At 42.4% G+C, this 22,923-nt stretch overlaps 1 protein-coding gene across 1 annotated transcript in view; it reads left to right on the top strand.

The window, feature by feature from the left end:
• The window catches only part of LOC115389982 (neural-cadherin-like), a 317,885-nt gene that overhangs the window by 275,980 nt on the left and 18,982 nt on the right, over nucleotides 1-22,923 (top strand). The window contains 1 exon segment of the mRNA XM_030093608.1: nucleotides 15,242-15,456. Coding sequence (XP_029949468.1) covers nucleotides 15,242-15,456 — 215 coding nt within the window.

Here is a 22,923-nt window from a genome sequence, read left to right as displayed (position 1 = left end):
TCAGCCTCCTTTTTTTTAACACAATGAACTATTCAGATAATTTTGGCCTTAACTGTTCATTCATTCACACGATTGCAATATTAGATGCTGTCTGCTGGAGCAAAAATGTACCAGTAATGGCGAATAACTTTAAGCTATATTCAAAACGGTGTGCATGGATATGCTTTTTAGTTCTGTATCTGGAGGTTATTCCTCCCTTTTCCTTTGTCTCTGTTGCTGCTTTAGCTTTTTCTTGTTGCTGCCTGTGGAGGTTCAAATTTGAGATCGTTATTGAAACCGTTTCTCATCTGAGAACCAACATTGACTTGTCAGATGTATCATTTCATGATGATTCATATGATAAACAACAATCTTCAGGATGCTCCAAGGTTAATTTAAACAGTTACAGGAGTTTATTCTGCTGATCTCTTATGAACTGAAAAGAAATTAAGCTATTACATCTCTTGATAACCACGACAGAACATATATGAAGGAATTAAAAAGAGAAATCACACACATTTTGAGCAAAGCTGTGATGTTTACATACGTAGGTCTCATTAAAGGATCCCTCAGAGAGAATAGAAATGAATCAGCAGTTCAGGAGAGCAGGTCGAAACCCTGGCTGTCATGATTTATTTAAAGGAGGAAATGTTAAAAGGGAGGTAAGTGAGGACATGGGAGTGGTGAAGAATGGCAGTCGGCAGTGTAACAACACCTGCAGGGCAGTTGTTTTAAAGGCTGAGCCGTAAACCTCATCCTCTTACGTCAATAGGTCTTGAACTTCTTGTTGACCATCGCAGCAGCTCGCCATCAGAATGGACCGTTTATTCTCAGAGAGATGGCGGAAATAAATCAGGGTGAAAATGGCTTCAACCTCACCCACCCACACCGAGTCTCAGGCGAGCTGTCACACACACTCTGTTTGTTTCACACAAACAGGAAAAAAAACCAACACTTCCATTTGCATTTTGGGGACCTTTTTACACAACAGCGGTATTTTGAGCCACTGAAGACACAAGTTTTTGAAAACACTTGTGCTCCTCCTGTGAAAATGCTGCTATGGCATAATTAGCACCAAAAATAACCAACAGCGCCAACCTGTGGCCTGGCATGAAGATTACATCATCTCCAGCAAGTCTGCAGTTTTGTGTCAACAGACATCATTTTCAAAATGTCGCCGTGCAAACATGAAACTTTTCCGAAAGGAAAACGCCGCATTCTCACCTGAAGTGTCGCATAATCATATCCTCAGATGAGCTGTCACACAGGAACTGCCGTCAGTCTGGAGCAGCGATTACCTGAGGAAATCGAGTAGTTTGATTACAAAGCATACTTGAGGCAATTTTTTTTGCCTCGATTATGATGGATGCTTCTATTCAGATCGAGTGTGTGTGTGTGTGTGTGTGTGTGTGTGTGTGTGTGTGTCTCTATTAAGGTCCAGAGGAAATCTCTGCAAAGTAGTCAGTTAACCTAACTAGACGTGCACAAAGTGATAGAAAAAAAGGAAAGTATCCTGAGAACATATTTTATTTCTCACATACAAATCACTGCACTGCAGTTCTGAACAATCTGTACTTTCATGTAGTTCTTCTCCTCACAATCTGTTTCTCACTCAGAAGGACATGGAGCTGTCGAGAGTCGTTCAAGAACGAATAATCTCAGGGCGTTAAACACTTGATTGTATGGCTAATGCACAAGTGTGCTTGAAGGCCTCTCCGCGGTGTAGATATTCTCACAGCTTCTATTGAGGGTCACGCTCTGGGGGGGGGGCATTACGGCTGCAGTGACATCCCAAGCATTTCATTTTGCCACTGAAAGGAGAGCACACAGTGAGCAGGCATGTCCTGAGGTTTGAATGCTCTTTCGTGGGCATCAAGATCACTAAACATCTTGCGATGCGAGGTTTCTGCTTGCGCCTGACAGGAAGAAGTCCCACAGCTGCAGCTTTCTTGGAACTGGCCTCTAGACTCTCTGAGCAACACAGAATGTGGGTTATGTCATGTGGCTTTATGTCAGGAAATTGGGAACTGCTTCATCCTGTCCGCCTTGAAATTCAAGTAGCAATGATCATCAGTATTACCCTCACATTTCTCTCATTTGCAACATAGAGAATGAAAGTCCATTAGGTGAGAAACCACTGGGGAAATTATAATAGATACAGCCAGAAGGAAATTAAAGGAGTGATGTACACCAATTAGCCATCGCTTCATGTCCACCTGCCTAGTGTTGTCTAGGTCGAATTTTTGCAAACACCGAGAGCCCTGGTCTGTCTGTGCCCGGAGTGTCAAACACATTTTAGTTCAGGGTCCACAAACAGCCCAGTTTCATCTTGAGTGGTCAATTTAAACTATAAGGCTTGTCTTTGTAGTGGTGCAGAGGATACACACCTGATTAAAATGTCACAGGTTTGGCCTCAGGGATATGTTGTGTCTACCACGAACCAAACTGGAGCCTCTTGGGGGCCAGTTTTAGCCCACAGGTCATATGTTTAACATCATTCTTCTAGATTATCAGACCTCTGAGCTGTGGTATCTTGTATTGAGATGTTAGCAGCAAATCTTGCCAGGTGGCACCAGGAAGACTCTAACCTCATTATGATTAAATTAATCATCAAACAAGCCACTGGTGACCACTGTCTCCTTAAGAGTGTAGAAAGCCTGTAGCAATGCTTCGGTAGGTGGTTGGTGTCAAAGGCACATCCACATGGACGCAGCACAGCAGGTTTGCTTCTTGTCGTCCATATGCTGCCCTGAAATCCCCCAGTGAGCCTTGCACTTGGACCCGAGCGTCCATGCATTATGAATACAGATGTGATTTATCAGACCTGGCATATTTCCTCCATTGCTCCACAGTCGAGAGGCTTGCTGCCCATCGTTGCTTCTTGCAGGAGAGGACAGTAGTCAGGAAGGACACCCTAACTCGTCAACGCACTTGCAGCAGCGTTTATACTGACACCTTTCACTCAGAAGTACCAGTAACAGCTGTAGTAGTTACACCTTATCTGTGGGATGAGACCAAACAGGCCAGCTTTATGCTCCCTAAATGCATTATCTAGTTTGGGTTGGCCCTGCTCAGGTCTGTAGACGATCTGAACCAGTCAAGAAACCTCTTCAAATCTAGAAACTTGTCAATTTTTCTGCCTTAACGAGGTTGAGGTTTTTCTCCTCATTTGTAAATGTTCAGTGTCGTGGCTGATGAGTGTGTATGTGCTATAATGCAGCAGACACATGAATCCGATGGAAATCAAACTGCGATGTAGCCACAAATACTAAGGCACAGCCCCCTCAAACTTTTGAACTTGTCCAATCACTTTCTTCTCATGAGCTGTCTTTCTGAAGACTTTTAGCTCCATTATGAACAGTCACTGTGAGTCATGTTGTAATTAAAGCTGCCAACGGTATGTGTAGTCAAAGGATAACCCATAATCAGCTGGTGGATGTTGACATGCAAAGCGCTGTTTCCATTTCAGTGTTTAGAAATGCACCCACGTCTGTGAGCAAACATGAGCAGACACTCTGTTTGAGGTATAATTTAACATCCTTCTTTATTTTTGGTTAGTTTATTTATTTATTTATTTATTTATTTATGTATTTTTTAAATCAAAGGAAACAAAGCCATGCCAAGATAAGTACAACTGGAAATGTTGCTTAGTGGGGTCATATATTTTTACCAAAGCAAGCAATTCTATAACTGATATTCCATGAAAAGAATCTTCAAAAAGTTCCAGTGAAGTGAGCATATGGGTCAGTTAAGATGTAATGAAGAGGTCTTCACCAGTCCACTCGCCTCCCTGCTGCTCGGTCAAGACTGTGAACCCAATCTAGCCAAAGTGGGCCTGAGCTGTGAGCATCAATATTTTGAATAGTAATTAGAGTGGACCCAAGTGGGCTCTGAGTGCCTGAAAAGTTATTTTGTGCCGGCTGGTGATAGAGCATTTGACTCCACTTTTTTAAAACTTCAACCACTCTTGAATCTGTGACTTATGACTTTACTGACTCCTTCTTTATCTTCAAGCTTTTTATGTTGTGATGTGCGACATTCAGAAATACAGGTTTACAGTTCAGTGTACACCCGTCCCATGTGCTCATCTTAAAAATGGCAGCTACATTGTTGGATGGAAGTGTGGCCTTATAGTTTTTGAAAGGTGACAATGTCAGCAGAAGAACGTTTGCTCAAGATGCTAAAATACTGTTTTTAGCACTTCAAGACCCCAAAAGTCACATCCAACTTGCAGTTTGTTGCTCGGTTTGTCAAACAAGTTCTGCAATTAAAAGTTTTAATTTCACACCAATTACACAGGTTCTAATTATGCACATCGGATTTCACATGACAGAAGCTACGTGGAAATGAAGACGACCTGAGCGAGACTGACAAGTGGCACCAGACAGGAAGTCATGTGACAAGGAAACTGTGACTTGCGCCAGTGTCTCTGGAGGAGACAAAAACTTTAGTTTATGGCAGGATGAGACGCAGGCTGAAGACACATTTCCTTTTATCGATTATGAGAAAATTGTTAAAAAAAACCCTTAAAGCTCGTGTCCGGAGTTTCCGTTCGTTTCCAACGTATGTATCATTTTTCAACAGAGCTTAAATGTGTCAGTCTGGTTCGATACTACAATATAATATTAGCATAAAGCAATATAAAATTTATTTATAAGCTCCGCCTTCGTCTCATAGACCCCCATGTTATCCGAAAAAGCGCCGGTCAGCGTCAGCCAATAGATTTTGAGCTTCTGCTTTGTCATGCTGTCAATCAACGTGTGGAGCAGCCAGAGAGCACGGCCGCTCGCCCAGCAGAGGAGAGTTAGCGCCGCAGCAGCCACCCCGCTTACCTCGGATATATCCACTGTCTGCTGAACATCCACCGTAAACAGCTCAACATGGAGGATGCTGCAGGACTCGGAGGCTCTCATTTTCACCCGACAGATAATGCACGTGCACAATTACAGGGGCGTGGCTTGGTCGCTCATGACAGCAGAGGGAGGGCGGAACCTCGAGAGGTTGGACTAAAAAAAAGCTCTCATTCTTTCAAAACTCCGGACACGAGCTTTAAAGGGTAATCAGTTTAACTTAAATGTGGTCTGACTTCGTTGCACCTTCCTCTTTCTTTTCACACACTCAAATTTGTGAGATTAGTTTGAAACCAAAGCCAGTGTTTTGTTTAATTTTGAATTAAGCATTTCTAAAATTTAAAAAATAAATAAATAAAAATAATACATAATTTATTAAATCTTGTAAGTAGTTTTTTGTAAACAGTCCTCAACCAAATGTGGTTATATATTGTTTGGATGAATAACATAACTTTTATGATAATTAACTTTTAACTGCATTTATATTCACATTTCAAGGATTTCAAAGATGTGTCTGTGATCAAACAAAACAGAAGTCTCAAAGCATTTTTTATGCGCAATTTGTAGCTTGAAGTGTTGAAAAATATTTGCTTCATTTATGATTGAATCTGTTTGAAAGAGAGTTGCAGATCACCTCAGTCACGAGTGTAAGTACAGCTGTCACAGTGATGGGATCAAGAGTTCACTGGTTCAATTCCCACACTTGTGTTTTTTTTTTCTTTTGTTTTGTTTTTTTGTTTGTTTTTTATTTTTTGCTAAATCTTTTTGGTATTGCTGATCACCCACAAAACACATGCAAAGTGAATATGCATGAGGAAACATTGAGCATGATCTACAAGACATTAGAAATTATATTTTTGTCATTTATAAAGTGTTTAAGAAAAATTTTTTATGTTTTTTTCTTGTCACTCTGAATGCTTTTTTTCCCCAAATTCATCATAAATTGCTTTGGATTCAGAGCCAGATGTTGCAGTTTTTGGGTTGAGAACTTGCAGCTTTACACTGTGAGACATTAACTGCCCGGCCTTTTCACAGACCAACAGACAAGGAGTTTCTTCAAGTCTGTTAGCATTGTCGAACTCAAAATACAGCTCGTGGCTGCTTTTGTGTTTCTTAGTATTATAAATAGAAACACACCCATCACAACCTCCTCCCAGATGAAAGAGCCAGCTTGTTAGCTGTCACATACTGCCAGTTCTTGTTTCCAAAACCCAGCAAACAAGTGAGCTAAAGGAGAGCGTCCTCATTACCATATATCCCTCCATAAACAAGGCCAAAAAGTGGGGTGAGAGCGTCTCAACAAATCGTTTCAGCTACAAACAGCGATGATGAAATCCGCTCTCCGGTGCTTCTCATGGCAGACGAGACACGTTGACCCTGTTTAAACTTTACGTAATTCAGCCTGATGCTCCACGTATCCTCGGGCTCGGATCTTTAATGGTGGAAGTGAAGGGCTCTTTGCAACCAATTAAATACAACACCAGTGTGTGGGCCTCTGCTTTTATCACTGTCTCAACCCCCGTGCACGCTTTGAATGTTATGACGAAATTAACAGCCAATTCTCACACTTGTTTAGGAGTAACCAGAGCTTCCTCCTCTGTGAAGTGTTGTCCGTCTGTCATGTAAGAGCTAAAGAAAATAACCGGCTATGAATTTACTGGCAGGAGAACTGTGCTAGTCAGTTTAAACTACACTAACCTGATGGGACGAGAGGAAAAAAACAAACAAACAAACAAAACTACCCAACACAATCACAACAGCCATGGGAGGAGAGTGAGAAGGGAAGAAGCTCAGTGCAGTAAAAGTCTTCCAGTATTTAAACCTACAGCAGCTTCACTAGAGAAAGGTCCAGAGTGTCCTGAAGCAGCTCTTACTGTGAGCTTTACTAAATAAAGAAGTCTTGAGCCGAGCCTCCAAAGCAGAGACTGTGTCAGCGTCCCTTACAACACCTGGGAGCTGGTTCCACATGACAGGAGCCTGATAGCTGAAAGCTCTGCCTCCTGCTCTGCTTTTAGAGGACTGAGGAACCTCCAGTAAACACCACTCTGAGAACAAAGTGTTCTGCTGGATAATATGGGAGTAACAGATTGAGCGTAATTAGTAGTAACTTTATAAGTAAAAACATTTCAAATTCTATTTAACAAGAAACCAAAGAGAAGCTAATATTGGAGTGATGTGATCTCTCCTGTTAGTTGCTGTTATAAGAGTATCATAGTACTCCCACTGCAGCATTTTTAATCAATCAAGACTTCCTAATCAGCTGTTGGGACACCCTGCTAGTACAGAAATGCAATAGTCTACCCTGGAGGTAAGAAATGTACGGATTAATTTATCTGAGTCAACATGTTCCTGACTTTACAGACATTACAGGAGAAAGAAAACAGTCCTACAGACTCACAGCAGTGATGTCTCCCGTGGTTCTCTGGGGTTGCAGTCCGTCTCCTTCAAGGTGTAGCATGTTCTGTGTCAAACAATAAATCACTTCTTGGTTGCTGCTGTTCTCAAATCCTAATTGATACTTGGACAGTGTCACTGTTTGGTCTTTCAGCTTGTTTGAAGTCCATCCATGGATGCTTGTTGGGTTTACATGACACGTAGGTAGACTTGGTCAGTGTAGCTGGTGAGCTTTTTGAGCTTATTGTTCAGCATCCAAAAAAAACAAAACAAAAACGAAGCTGTGGCACCACCTGTTTTTCCTAGGAATAACTGCGGCAGTGTGTCTTCCAATAGCAACCCACAGCAACTGTGCTGTGTGCTCCTCTGCATTCTGACCCTGATAGCAGTCCAGTACTACTCCTCATACAGGGAATGAGACCAGAATGTAACTATGAGGTTAATCAATCAATGCAGTTATCCATCTTGTGCACCTTTTAAGGCTCCCTGCATAAGGCTCCAGTCCATCACTATTTTAGTTGAAGGCATTCATAAACCACAGTCAGAAGCATTGCTTCGAGAGGTCGAGCAAGTCTTTTTCCAATTTCAAGTTGGGCTGTTCGATCCCCATCTCACCAGGTTCATTTGTCCATTTTGCACCCAATAGTGTGCGAACACCTTGCATGGCAGTTCAATTAATCATTTTGCTTTTTCTTTACTCAACAGTATTGTGCTTTTCTTTTTTTTCAGTCGTGTAGGTTATTAAAGCATACCTTTGACATGTTATTTGTCAAAAGCGTCATCAGGCGGTGGTGTATGATGTATCCTTTTATCAGCTGGTGTTACTGAGGCGGTTATTGAGCCATCCGCCCTGAAGAGGACTGCTACAGGATTATGAATCCAGTGAAATAAGGAAGCGAGGCCAATGAGCAGGAACCAGAGAGCCTACCTGCTGTCCCACATCTGGAGCAGCATCCTGCCGGAGTGGACGCACAGCAGGGGGTGTGATCATCTGTCAGATGAGACAGGACGCTCTCACACCAGTAACACCAGCTGATGAAAGACACCTCATCCAGCACCAGATGACGTTTATGATGAGGACAAAAGAAAACCCTCAAAGCAAGTCTTGGGTATGTTGTAAAAACCTGCTTGGATGAAAAGAGGAAAAGTAAGACGTGATGACCTTGGTTAGGAGTTGTTATTGTTGTGTTGGAATGTGAGTCTGTATTCATTAAAGTCTGTTAATTTTCACCTCATCTCTACGTACAAATTAAACCTTGAAAGTTACGACTGGCAGTCTCTTCGAGTGAGCTGGACAATGACGACTGCATCAGGTGTGTGTGGGCAGAGCCTGAATAATTCCACTGCTCACACTCTGATTACACAGGACGGAAATCATCTCCTGAATTTTAGCTTTACTTTCTAACAAAATGACGCATCTGTTCAACTTTATAAAAGACTAGTTTTAGATGCACCTGTACAGTAACTTACTAAGACATGATGGTGCATGGATGTCAAACATAAGGCCCGTGGGCCAATACCAGCCTGCAAATGGCTCCAATCTGGCCAAACCACCAACCAAGTTGCTCAAATGTTGAAGAAAACATAGATTTATTTATTTATTTATTTGTTTGTTTTTGTATTTATTTTTCTAACAAATATTTGGAGTAGTGGACACAACATAATACTGAGACCACAGCTGCGATATCAGTGATGTTGTCGTGAAAGCTAGCTAACTAGCATTAGCCTTAAAGGCACGCAGCCAGGGGGAGTTTATAAAAATACCCATAATGCAGCAGCTGCAGGGAAACTTTTCTTGAACTTGAACTTTTCTTCATTGTATTTCACTGCAAAACGTTTCAGCAAAATTGACTCGATGTTGAGGTTGGAGTCATTTTCTACCATCATTTTCTTAAATTTTACATGTAAAGGTTTTTGTGGCTCCATTTTACTGGTCTGCGACACTCAAGATACAACTGGACTGAATGCAAACCCTGAAGTAAAATGTGTTTGATAATCTCTTGATAGTAAAACATGTTTCTGCATTTTGGATTTCATGAAACTCTCATTAGGAATAATCTGTTTCCTTTGTGCAAAAAGAACCATCTGTAAAGCCGGTGTTCACATCATGTTGAACTAGTCTGAATTCAAACATCACAAAGAACAAAGCCAGAGCAGAATGCTATTACAGGTGTTTTTAGGCACAACCACACACACACACACACTCACACGTTTTGTCAGAACATATGTGACACCAGATGAACATAAAGCCTCTACACACCGTGTCCACTAAGCTTTCTGCTGCGACTTGTAGAAGTTAATTTTCCCCTTCAGCTTCATTTAATTAGAAGCAGTGAATGAAAAGGGCAGGATTTGAGTGCGGCTGGCTGTAATGTGTCTCACTGCCGGACCCCGCGGCCATGACTGGCTGGATCCACGTCAGACATAATCCCTGGATTACTCTCATGCTCCAAACACAGACACACAAAGCGCACAGTTATCAGAGCGATGGACACGTCTCTGCGCTGCTCTCACTCTCGCTGCCAATCTCATCTGCAAACAAGGTTGTATCACTTTGCATGTTAAGACAGTTCTGATAACTGGGCGCACTGTTCAGAAGCAGCCAGGAGTCCCAGAAGTGTGACAGAGAATAAAATCAATGTGATTTCAACCGTTCCAGCTCTGCTGTGTCTTGAAATGTTTGTACAGTGTGCCTGGTTCAGCTAAAGTAATATTGACTAGACTAGGAACTGATTATATCTAATTCAATTTTCTAAAGTATTTTTTAACTTCTTATTCACATTTTATTGTCGATTGCAGACCTTTGGTTTAATGTGTTTGTCAGCAAAACAACAAAGTGCAGAAATTACACAATGGTGGTTATTTTGTGCCTAATGTACCTACAAATTAGAAATTATTTCTGTTAAAAGGATAAGTTTTCTGCTACTAAAAGGCAGGAATATATTTCAATTAAAAATTATTTGGATAAAAAATATCAAGTTGCATTAAAGCTAATTCAAAATGAAAATATTGTCAGATCCAAAGTTAAATACAGTAAGTGAATATCTTCAGTGTGTTACTTCCACTTTGCCTTTCAAACTTTGCACTTTTCTTTAGATCTTTGTCTTTTAATAACTTGTCTTTTAATAACTCGCAAAGTTTTTGTTCAGTTTTACCCTCAAAATCTGCCTCTAAGGTGAGCTGAGTCCTGCTGCACACCTCATTGCCGTCAGTCGTTGAATGTTGGATCGATCTTCAGAATAGTCTGTCTGACCACCTCTGAACGTTTCTTTCTTCAGTGATAAAATCCGCTCATCTGCTGGAACCCCGTTACTGTGGAGGTTGTCTGTCTGCAGGAACCACAACTAATTGTCTCATTAACCTCAAAAGCAATTATCACAACTTTGTTTCTTAATACAGCTTTACAGGAGATTCTTCAGTGGAGCTCTTAATAATTGTTTTGGAACAATAGAAACTGTCTCCTTGATAATGAAGCACATTTGTCATATTCTGAGTTCTGAAACTGTTTTGTGGAAGTGAAATGTGCCGTGTTTCGCGTCTTGACAACAAAAGTGCTTAACTCCCCCTCCTCTCCGGACCGTGTTTGGTCTGCAGTGGAAATTTTAAGCTTCGCTGTGCAGAATGATGGATGTGCCGGGCTGAAAACTGGAAGGCCGTGCTCACATTCGTCTGCCGAAGGGGGGAAAGTTTCTCTGTCTTCACTGAAAAGACGGGTCTGAGGGCTCGTTGCGAAGTCTGGCTCCGTCCAGCTTGATTCGGAACAAGTGTGACGGGAGAACTTGAAAGCCACAGCGCACACTGTGAGAGCGCTATGCTGCCAACGAGAGAATATTAAGCTGCTGATTAACAAAACTTTACCTTTACTTGGCTGTAGACTCATTAACTGAAAAGGTTTCCACACATTCACATGCACTTCAGTGAAAAATCTTTAAACCCACATGATTAAAGCTGACAAGCGACTCACCGTTAACACTCAAAGATAATCATTTAGCTGAAGATGTGGAAGCGGCTCACAACCTTCATACATAAGATGTAAATGTGACAGTGTGTGAAATCAAAGTAACCGCGATGCAGTGTTGTCTGCCAGTGTTGTAATAGTAAAATGTCTGAGGCAGCAACTCACATGAAATAAATCTACAGAAGCACAAGAAACAAGAAGTTAGCTGTTATTCATTGGTGCTTAGAGCTAATCATTAGCACCATGACTAGAAAAAAGAGGGAGAAATAACAAACATGAAGTTTTTCTTTCAAACAGTATTTAGTCCCTCGACAAAAGAGCAAGTCTGTTTTGATAGGAAATTAGGAAAAACAAACCAAGTGCCATTTATCAGCTTGACTGACTGCAGTATATCTGCAAGTGCATAGAAAACATTAAATTAGTTGTGTTGTGTTACCGTGCTTGACATATAATAATTAGCACCAACAACCAGCAAAAGGTGTGTAGAGAAACATGAAGAAAATATGTGGAATGAGTTGTCAAGTGTAGTCATGTAAGGCAATGCTAGGAAAAAACATTGATTTCCTCTGTAAAATTTATTTCATTTCCTGTTCGGTTTTATTTCTTTCACGTCAACACAGTCATTCAAAGACACGTTGACAGAGAAAAACCAACAGTTCCACCTGAGCAAGTATAAGAGGTGGTGGAAAAGAAAAACTCACTTTTAACAGAAGGAATACGTGTTGAACCAGACCCAGAGGAGGAGACACTCTGTTGCTCCAGTTGGGTTCTGGGAGTGGAGGAGAGTTAAGGATCGGACAGAAACAGGGAGCAACAGGTAACAATCAGACCACAAACTCCCAAGTTCCACTGTCACAGATCCTGCAGATGATCTGTTTTTAGCTAAAGAGGCAAACTTCCTCATTGCTGTGTGGTATAGAGTGAAAGCATAGCAGGCTTTGGTTGAATCTGACCTGTTCCTGATGGGGAAAAATCCAAAATGCTACATTAGAAACCAATGTACAGAGGAAGCCTGACCGTACCGGCAATTCAAAAGAATCCAATTTTATTCGTATAGAGCCCATTTAACAGACAATGTGGTTCTGTTATATTAAAAAAAAAGACCTGAAAGTAACTGTTATCATGATTTACAGTCAGAAATTGGAGTTTCATTTTGTACAGTTACATAAGTGAAGACTGGGGGTGATTCACTGCAGTCTTGGAAACGTCACGTGCCACATCTTCTTTTTATTAAAAATTGGATGTAAGCCAGGCTGGAAGTGTCTGGAAATGTTTCTTTGTGAAGCAGCAGCCAAATAGTCGGCAGGCAGAGAACAAGGCAAAGCAGACAAAAAAAAAAAAAGTTGTCATCCTACAGACACACACACGCGGTGTGTGATTGTCACATTTTCAATCACGTTACAGTAGCCGAGCGCCCGCGAACATCTGCTGTGTGATTCTGCAGGATCAGAGGAGGAGACAGACACGGCGAGGAATGTCAGGAAAAGGAAAAGAGTTATTGATAATAGCAGATAAATGAGCTTGTGAAAAGATTCGAACAGGCAGAAAAAACCAGGAAAGACGACGGAAAAAGGGACGGGAGCAAAAAGAATGGGGGGAAAAAAACGTAGAGGAAAGATGAAAGAAACTGACGAGAAAAAATCATTGCCGAAAGTGGAAAAACTGCAGCAACAGGAGTGTGAAGGGGGAGAGAATAACAAACAGCGATAAGATAAGAGTTAATAAAAGATAGAATTGCTGCAGGATAGTTTTCTGCTCCAGAGGCTTTCAGATATGACCCCGGCCCGACACACACAAACAGATTACCCTGCAAGATTGAGGGAAGAGCATGCAGATAATGGAGGCACTGGGATTAATGAGATTTGGGGACCGGGCGGGATTACGGCACCCAGCCCGACGCTAACAAACACAATTCCCCCGCTGACAAGGAAAGAGCAAAACAAAAGCCGCCTTAAGAGGATTGCTGGGCTTCGCAATTGTGACTAAAACTATGCTTCCAATTGTTTCGAGCTGGGAGAATTATGGTGCCCGAAATGGAAATACAAATGTTCAGGTTTCCCCGCTGCCTCTAAGCGGCTATACAAATGATGGGCTATTATTCAAAATCAATCTCGTTTCGTTTTCCACCTGTATCATTGATGATTAAAATCATTTATCTAAAAATATACTGAAAAAAAAAATCACTTTTGTGAATGTTTTTGCTTTGGCTGAATTTCTAAAGCCTGATGGTTTCCATTACTGGCTCTCATCTGTGCCACAAGTGCTTGGTACATCACACCATTACCGCGCTCCCGCATTCAAACCACGCAGTACTTGAGGAATTAATGGAGTAATCACTCATTACGCTTCACTAATTGAATAAGTAGTTACATAATGTAGCGCTGGGAGCCACGTGCATCAATACCACGCAGATCAAAAACCTACAGCTGTGATTTATGAGCTCTACCTTTGGCTTTCTGCAGACTGTTGGATCACACATAAAATATATCAGTACTGTGATGATGGGGCTGTACAGTTTGTTGCAAAATTATCACTATGTACTGTATATACAGATATGTACATGTAGAGATGGACTTGTTTTGAAGAACCAGGCTGAGAGGTAGAAACTTTCTGCTGTTCATAATGGAGAGTCAAAGCTGGATGTTCAGCGTTGAGCCCAAACCAAACCAGCAGACATTACTGAACATCAAGAAAGCAAACCTGGTAACGTCACAAACGGAGCAAACTGCTTGAGCCCTCCGCAGTGAGTTGGCTGGGTGTGATGGACGGCACATTTCAGAAACACGCGCAGTGGCATCGTACCATTGTGGAGCTCGATCTGCATTCCTTTGTTACACGGTGCATTAGCATTCCTCCAACATGCCGGTTTGTGAGCGTGTTTGTGCGATTCAAGCCGTACTCCAGCGACATATCCCGCCTTTATTTGCTCAGACGTGGTGATATACGTGAGATGTATGATTCCTGACTGTGTGTGTGTGTGTGTGTGTGTGTGTGTGTGTGTGTGTGTGTGTGTCTTTCAATCCTGGACGGGAGCACAGGCAGGAAAATGAGCTGGAGAAAGAAGGAACATTTAGATGAGAAATGAGCTGTCTGCTGAACACCAATGCTTTTTGTGCTGTGTGTGTGTGTGTGTGTGTGTGTGTGTGTGTGTGTGTGTGTGTGTGTGTTTGTAACATCTTTTCGTGGCTTTGTCGGTTCCACGAGGCTGAAAATCTGAAAATATCTCAAGATGCAGTTGAAGTGTGAATAACACAAACCAATGAAAAACTCACTTATTAGGGACTGAAGAATTCCCCCGGAGAAATACCTCGTTCTCACCCACAAGCCTGTGTCTGTGTGTGCAATCTCTATATGTCATAATTGCCCCCAACATGTGGATTGAGTTGAAAGCATCCGCACTGATTCATCCACGACTCTTCAGGAAGGAAGGGTGACAAATTTAAAACAACACACTCTCAGAATACCATATTGTGTTTTGCATGGTGAGTGGAGCTTAGGAAAGTGTCACTGTATTTTACCAATCTGTGGATTTATTCTGCTTCTTTTTCCCATAACACAAGACAGAAATTCATTGATTTAGTCACTTTTTTTTTCACCTCACATTTCAGAGATAAATGCTTCACACGGACAGAAAAGGTCACACATTGTGGGAAGGTGCTCGAGCGAAGAAAAAGGATTGAGAATCATAAATTCATAAACCGGATCATGAAACGCAGCTGAGGAGAGGGGGGTGAGAGGTGAAATTGTTGCAGGAAGCAGTGGTACAAATGAGCGCCGGAATGCCTGGAAATACAGAGAGGAGGAGTTTCCTAGTGATGTGGTGATTCTCCCTGTGGTTTCACCACTAATGAGAACATCTGCATCCGTGAAGCATACGGAGTGAGAGACGGGTAGCCGAAGGGGAGCGCTGTCAGAGGCACACACTGCAAACGCCAGTGATGAACGAGCTAAATCCAGAAAGTGGTTTGTGGAAAGCTGGGGTCTGTTTTTAAGCCCTAACCCTCCCCAGACCCTCCCCAACATTAACGGCTGTAATTCTGGTTTTCCCCTCTCTCCCCAGGTGCCAGTGCCCGGCTCAGTTCGAGGGGCCTGAATGCCAGCAGAACAAGCACAGTTTCCAAGGCAACGGCTATGCCTGGTTTCCTCCCATGATGCCCTGCTTCGAGAGCCACGTGTCGCTGGAGTTCATCACAGACGTGGCCGACGGACTGCTGCTGTACAGCGGGCCGCTGGCCCAGCTGCAGGCCTGGGACCATGAGGACTTCATGGCTCTGGGTAAGGAACACGGCAAGCCTCATCCCAGATCTCGAGCCCAACACTTCATCCTCCCCGAGGGGGGAAGTGGAGATAATAACAGAATATGAGGCAAAAAGATTAAGATTAGCCAGCACCTCAGTCACGTTTGGAAGAGTAAAAACTTTCCTTCACACGTTAGTAATACAACCTCAAAACTCACCGATTGACAGTGTTTTTTTTTTTTTTAGTCTTCATCGTATTTTATGCAATTTGTGATGAGTCCATAATTACTTTGGATTGGTTTCAGGACAGGTGGCTGGATGGATGATTAGTGATTGGTATTGGTTAAACTTTTCTTATTTGCCACACTTGATCTTGATTAATAACATTTTCTGTGCAATTTTCAATGTTGAATTTAAAAAGCATTGAATTGCTATTTTGTAAATTGCATAATTTTGCTGCCCCACAATTATTACAACCACTTTGATGCTCGATTAGCTTTCATTGTAACTTAAATGTTCTAATCATACATTTTTTTTTTTAGTAGCTTTTACCACATGTGCCACAACACAGGTCAGCTTGTGGTTTGTAGCTATTAAATGTATTTGTTGTAGCGTACTCTATAGTCTGCAGTCAATCAGCATCAGGATTTAAAAACACCTGAACCTTCCCAGACTTAATGTCCAAAACCTGAAGTGGATTCTTCCTTGCTTTCTTTAAATGTAACTGAAAAAAACATGTGATTTGGCTGTGGAGCTGTCCGTGGTGCTGAAGCCATAGTGAAGAGAAAAATGACTGTGTGACTGTTTCAATCTGTTGTTTGCCTTTCAAAAAGGTAAACAGACCTCCCACACCATAACCCCACTGCCCAGCACGGTGAAAACCGTGAGAAGTCTTTGACGAAAACTCCTGATGCCCGAAAATGTGACCGTTTGTCTGATCACGTTGGTTATGACCAAAAAAAAAAACCTGCAGTCAGGTGGAGACCCCGATGAGAAAGACGAGCATGTAGATGAGCTTCCCTGAGGCGCTTTTTGAAAGTTTGTGCAGAAATGTTTTGGTTCTGCAAAGCGATTGTTGCAGCGGCTGCCCAGGTGACTGCCAGACCATGTTGGAGGTAAAGATGCTGGATGTGGAGGTCCTGAGCCGCTGTGGCCACCTGTAGTCTGCAGTTGTGAGGCCGGCTTATGGTAAAGAAGTGACACTCAATTCACAGGCGACAGATCCGGTTCAGCATTCCTACAGTCAGGATGCTACTTGCACACGCCCTCAAACGTTGAGACGTGTGGCATTGTGGTGTTTGTTTAAACTGCACATTTTAATGTCCTTTCATTGTGGTCAACCTAAGATACGCCTGTGAAATAATACTGCTGTCTAATAGCATCCTGTGAGGGGGAGGGATTATCTGGGCAAAGGAGAAGTACGATCACACAATTAGACACTTTTTCCAACAATACTTGAAAGAAAAAGGCTGTTTGTGTCTGTAGAAAAACTCTTTGATCTTCAGCTCATGAACAATGGGAGCAAAAACCAAAGTGTTTATATTTTTGTTCAGTGGATTTATAATGAACTCAGTAATACACAGATGTTCTCACACTTAAAGTGAAAATTGGTTTGTTCATGGAGAGAGTAAACATCAGCAGTAAATTATTTTGTTCAGAAGTGATCGTGTTGTAGTCAAGATCAGGCGAGACTGAGTCAAGACCAAGACCAGAGCATCCCGAACCAAGACCAGACCAAGACCAGAGCATCCCAGGACCAAGACCAGACCAAGACCAGAGCATCCCAGGACCAAGACCAGACCAAGACCAGAGCATCCCAGGACCAAGACCAGACCAAGACCAGAGCATCCCAGAACCAAGACCAGACCAAGACCAGAGCATCCCAGAACCAAGACCAGACCAAGACCAGAGCATCCCAGAACCAAGACCAGACCAAGACCAGAGCATCCCAGAACCAAGACCAGACCAAGACCAGAGCATCCCAGGACCAAGACTAGACCAAGACCAGAGCATCCCAGGACCAAGACTAGGACCAAGACCAGAGCATCCCAGGATCAAGACTAGACCAAGACCACAGCGTCCCAGGACCAAGACTAGGACCAAGACCAGGACCAGGACTTAAGGTTGCAAATAACGGATAAAGTCCAAAATCAGAGCAATCTGGGACCCAGTGCATTTTCTCTCCTCAATTTCAATTGATATAAAAAGTGCTCCCCTTGTTGGTTTTTCCAGAAAAGAATGTGTTCAAGAAGAACCAGTAGTCACCAACATCGAACCCTCTCAAAGAAGACCGTCGACCGTTCTGATCTCTCTGATTTGCTGAAACTTTACACTGAAACCAAACAATTGTAGAGACGTCCGCCCACACCAACATGCACACATAGGAATAAAGTAGAAACTTTTACAATAAAAACAATAAGTCTGATTATATTTCAAGTGGTAATTTAATTTAGAGCCAATTATTTTAAAGATGTAAATCTCCAAATTTAAGAGGGTAAATTTGACAGTCCAAATGAGTGTTTCCTACATAACTAACTGACCATAAACCAGGGTGTCTAAAACATTTTAGTTCAGCTTCATACACCCCAATTTCATCTTGAGTGGTGCTGCAGTGGGTTTTTTTTTTAATTTTTTTCTGAAAGGTTTTATTTTTAAATCGTTTGATTGTTTTTTTTAGCAGAATTAAGAAAATATATTTCAAACATTGTTGATTATTGGAGAAGGAGAAGAATTTAATGAGTTTTACTTCATCCTGCCTCTTTTCAAACATGTTCAAACAGGTTTAGTAAGAGCAGGCCTGTGTGTGTGTGGTGTGTGTGTGTGTGTGTGGTGTGTGTGTGTGTGTGTGTGTGTGTGTGTGTGTGTGTGTGTGTGTGTGTGTGTGTTTGAGTATGCACAGTGTGTAAAGATTACCTGTGGAATAGATATGGATATATTATATTTGAGTTTTTAGAGGTTGTTTTTCATTCTGTTTTGTAGATATGTGTTATTGTGTGTTTTTTGGACATGGCTGTTTTTAAAGGCTAGATAACATAATGGGAATTAAATGCCGCTGTCCCTGAATGACGCTTCTCTCACAGCAATCAGCACTGCTGTTTTGTGTGTTTCTTCCCAGGAAGAATTGAATTAACAAGATGTGAGCTGTTGTGAAGTGATGTGCAGAAAAGCGGGAGTGGACGTCTTCGAGTTGAGCTCACTGGGGAGAAACCGTGTGTGGATGGCCACAGGAAGTAAAGGACCTGACTGTGGTGTTCAGAGCAGCGCTTAGTCATTCTCCGTCCCTGACCGATGGCCCTCCTCTGGCTAACCACACACTGGGTGGAAGGCAGGAGTTGTCTTCAATAATGAAGAGAAGTTCTGACAAAGCCTTCCCCTCCTCCCACAGCCCCAGGACTCAGCCTGCCTGTGTGATGGCAGATAAAGAGGCTCAACACAAAGGAACCATGGATCCTTCCACTGTAGCCTCTCAGTCTTGGAGCTATGAGCACCGACAGAACATAAATCACATGTATCTCTGGCCCTCTGGTATTATTTCAGATGTCCCCGATTACACGTCAGCAATACTCGGGACTGAGTGCTACATCTTTTACATCGAGCAGAGTTTGCTTTGCTTGAGGTGGACATTCAGAAGGGTCGTTTGTGGTCATTACGAGGTGAAGCGAAGAACAGAAAGATTTTAGGTCAGAGGATAAAGAGAAGTGGAGCAGGTTCAGTCTGCCGTGACTTTTCCTCTAACCAGACGGAGCAGGCTCCAGCTGGGCCTGCACACACAAAGTAAATAGAAGCTCAGGGAGCTTTTGTGACACCGAGAAAAAAAACAATCATGGCTTACAGACAGAACTGGCACAAACACATTTTTATGTTTCTCTTCTTTACACTATAAACTCTGTCAACTCACCCGACCGTAAGCTAGCGAGACGCAGTATGACTTCTGTGCTGACATCAGTAGTCCTCTAGCTGTTAGCAATACTGTTGGCTTCCTCCAGTATTTTGTCTTCTGCTGTTTAAAAAAAAAAAGAATTGTGTGGAATTAAATGGCAGAAGAGGCACACAATGTAGCTCCAGAGAAACAAAAAAGCAAGAATATGCGCATCAAGCTCAAGTGCTCAACATTTTCACATGGAGATGTTTGGGTAAGTTTTACAGCCACAGAAGGAAGAAACAGATATGAACTGTCGAGAGCCCCATTCATGCGTTCAGAAACAGAGATCGCTCTATTGAAAAACGAAAACTCATGTCATGTTAAGTGGACGGTTTTCTCTCGTAACAGAATTGCTCTCAGGTGTTAACGTACCTTTAAAGTCGCGGGAGATGGACTTCAGTGATGTGATGGCGTGTGACTCCTTAAGTAACATCGGTCCTGTTTGAGCTGCTTCACATACCTGCGCCAACAGGCTGGATGGAAATTACTGAAACTAATTAAGTTCAGGTTCAGTCCGCTGTGTGGATTAATTTGCTGTGGCATTACAATTCTGCAGTGACCGTCTCATTTCATCTGCTGCACAGTAACCAACATTTATCCAACGCTACAGCCTCAAATCCACTGTGAATGGATTTAATAGAGAACTTTCGAAAATGTTGAGCACATTTTTGCAGATCATTCTCAAAGCTGTTGTACTGTGTTTCAAATGTGGCTCAAACTTTAATCCTGACATCTATATTCTATACAGTTTATAGAATAATGTGCAAGTGCAGAATGTGAGAAACCAGTAAATTATTGTCATAAGCACCTTTAACATTAAACTTGTCTTTGTTATGTCAAACAGTATCGCTACATGATAAAAATGTCAATATTGTCACAAATTGCACAAAATCACATACACAATCTCAACATAAAGCCAATTTTAATGATACTTTCTGCTGTAAAGTAAAAGGAAATGTGCCAAACACTCCTCCTTTAGCTGTTTCCCTCTGCGTCTTTTTCCAAACCTCCCCTGACAGCATGCCTTTGAAGATAGCTTATCAACCAGGGAGCCAGTTTTCATTGCAGCATCAGGTCATCGTGCTTGCTACTCTTAGTGTTTTTTCATTGAATGTTTTAAATTTTGTTAGTTGTGCCAGATTGGAGCGTCATGCAGGCTGGTTTTGGCCCATGGGCCTGATGTTTGACACCCCTGGTGTAGCTCCAGATCCAGGTATTTACACTTCACTTTTTTTTTTTTTTTTTATGAAACACTTCTGCATGTGTTGCGGATTTGAACACAAACTGCTGCTGATTCATACATCTGTTTTCTTGTGCCTTCCTGTGTAACGAGTCCAACGGCTTCCCGCAGCCCGGTGTCGTCAGGACTGTCACCGTTTCCCTCGGATGACTGTATTTTAGTCCCTGAACAGATGACACATCCCCACAATCTCCGACAGTAAACACATTGTGTCTCCATCAGAGCAAGAAATCCACGTGAAGACCCACACTGGCACATGCCTGTTAAACAGGAAGTGGCAGGATCTGAAAATAAGAGTCTCATGTTGTTCCGACGGCAAAGGATCGCTGCGGCGATGAGCTCGAACTTCTGAAGACAAAGTTTGTTGAATAGAGGGTGGTGGGCAGGGATAGTTGACAGATGGAAAGAGGATGAAACCTCTCGGTATATTTAGTGTTTTAATCTGAGAGACTGATATCTCTCCGTTTTTTTCCTCCTGTGCACTGGTCTTCTCTCCTGGGAGGGAGGCTGTTGTTCCATCACTGCCAAAGTAATATGTGTGGGAGGTGAGGTCTGCCGGAGAGAGAGATGTGCTGTGTGTCCACACAGACACGCACACGTACGCGTGCGTGCGTGCGTGCATGTGTGTGTGTGTGTGTGTGTGTGCGCCTGTGTTATGAGTAGATTTGCAGTTTAAATCCTGAATTATTTCTCCAGTTTATCTAGGTGTCACAGGTTTTGTTAGAGCAGACTAGTGTGTGTGTGTGTGTGTGTGTGTGTGTGTGAGCGCGCACGCATGCGAACATTACTGGCTCCTAAAGAGTTAGGATTAGGTTTGTTGAGTCGTTAGTGGAGTCACTGCACAGTGTGTAATTAGAGTCAGGCTGTACATATTTAGAGCTGTAATTAACTTGTTTCAAGGTTGACCTGCTGCATGTAACAAATCCATCGGCAGGCCAAGAATGTGCCGGAGGCTTAATAATGCTGCTTACTGTATGGCGAGTCTGTTATTGCACCGCAGAGCTCGGTGATGAAAAGTCTCGCTCTGTGCCAGTGAAAGATGCCGTCAGATTATCTCGGCTGAATTGTGTTCCATCAGCATTAGCATCACAGCGTAGTTTCACTCTGTTTTATTGAGGTTGATAACAACTGAATCACAGCAAATGAACCTCTCTGCAAACCTGTGTAAAGCAGCCAGCTTTGTGTAAACTAGGAAAAGTGATTTCTTTGAACCGCTACCTCATAAAACGATCATCATACAGACTGCAGGCTGCAACATTTGCTGTGAATGTTTCCGTTCTTTTCCTAGTTTTATTTAATTAGCATCGCAGCTTGAGCTCCAAAATAGTTGGAGAGAAATTCAGACTCATTATTGTTGCTCTGAAGCTCCAGAATGTGTCTTCAAAACAATGAGTAAGTTACAGCTTCCATCCAAAATTAAAAAAAAACAAAGAAAGAAAGCACACGGCTTCTGTCATGGTTTTTCAGGCCCTGTTTAAATGATAAGGCTTCAAGTAAAAACACGTTGTTTTAGTGTTTTCATTTAAAAAATTTTGGCTTAAAAAAATGATGCATTTACTCAAAAACAACACAAACGCTGAAACGAGGTATAGGTGTATGAGAACATAAAACACTAGACATTAACGATGGGAGAACCGCAACATTCATATGGACAGACCAGCAAGTTCAACTGTTATTCCACTGATCGTCAGCTATACTAACCTTTAACCTTGAAGCCTTTTCAAAAGTTAGATTCTCTCTTTTCCGTGTTGTAGTGATGGAGCATTTTCCACCTCCGGAGCCATTTTCAAGAAGTTACCTTTTCAGTGGCTATGAGCGCCGTGTCGTGTAAACGGACCAAAGCACAACAAAGGTTATCAGTTGTCACTTTATTTAAAGGTGCGTTGAGGAGTTTGCACGTTTTATGCAAAACAGCGCCCCCTGCAGGCCTTGGGCGTAATGCAGCTTAGTGAAAAACTCGTCCCTGTGGCTCGCGTGCACGGAAGAGGGGGACTCCGTCTTCGCTCGTTTAGAAGCGCTCAAGTAAGATTTAAGTTTCTTCTACCTGGTGGAGTCTGTGTGGAGCTGTGGCAGTGCTAGAAGCCAGTCTGTTCTTACTTTCTGGAAGCTCCTGCTCAGTTGTTGCTCACTAAGCATCTGGCGGAGTAATGGCGGACAAAATGAAACCTAACCAGCCGGAGCGCGCATTACGTCATTCCTTTCAAATTCTCCCCAAAAAATGCTGGTGCCGGACCGGCACTGTGACTTTCAAGTGACAATTTAGTGCTGTTAGAGGTACTTGCAATGAATATGTCAGGGCACATTGTACACATCATTAAAAATGTGCAACATATTTATGGTGG

This window comes from Salarias fasciatus, chromosome 1, assembly GCF_902148845.1.
Source record: "Salarias fasciatus chromosome 1, fSalaFa1.1, whole genome shotgun sequence".
NCBI lineage: Eukaryota > Metazoa > Chordata > Actinopteri > Blenniiformes > Blenniidae > Salarias > Salarias fasciatus.
The sequence above is the reverse complement of the archived record's forward strand: the minus strand, read 5'-3'. Positions and strand labels throughout refer to the sequence as shown.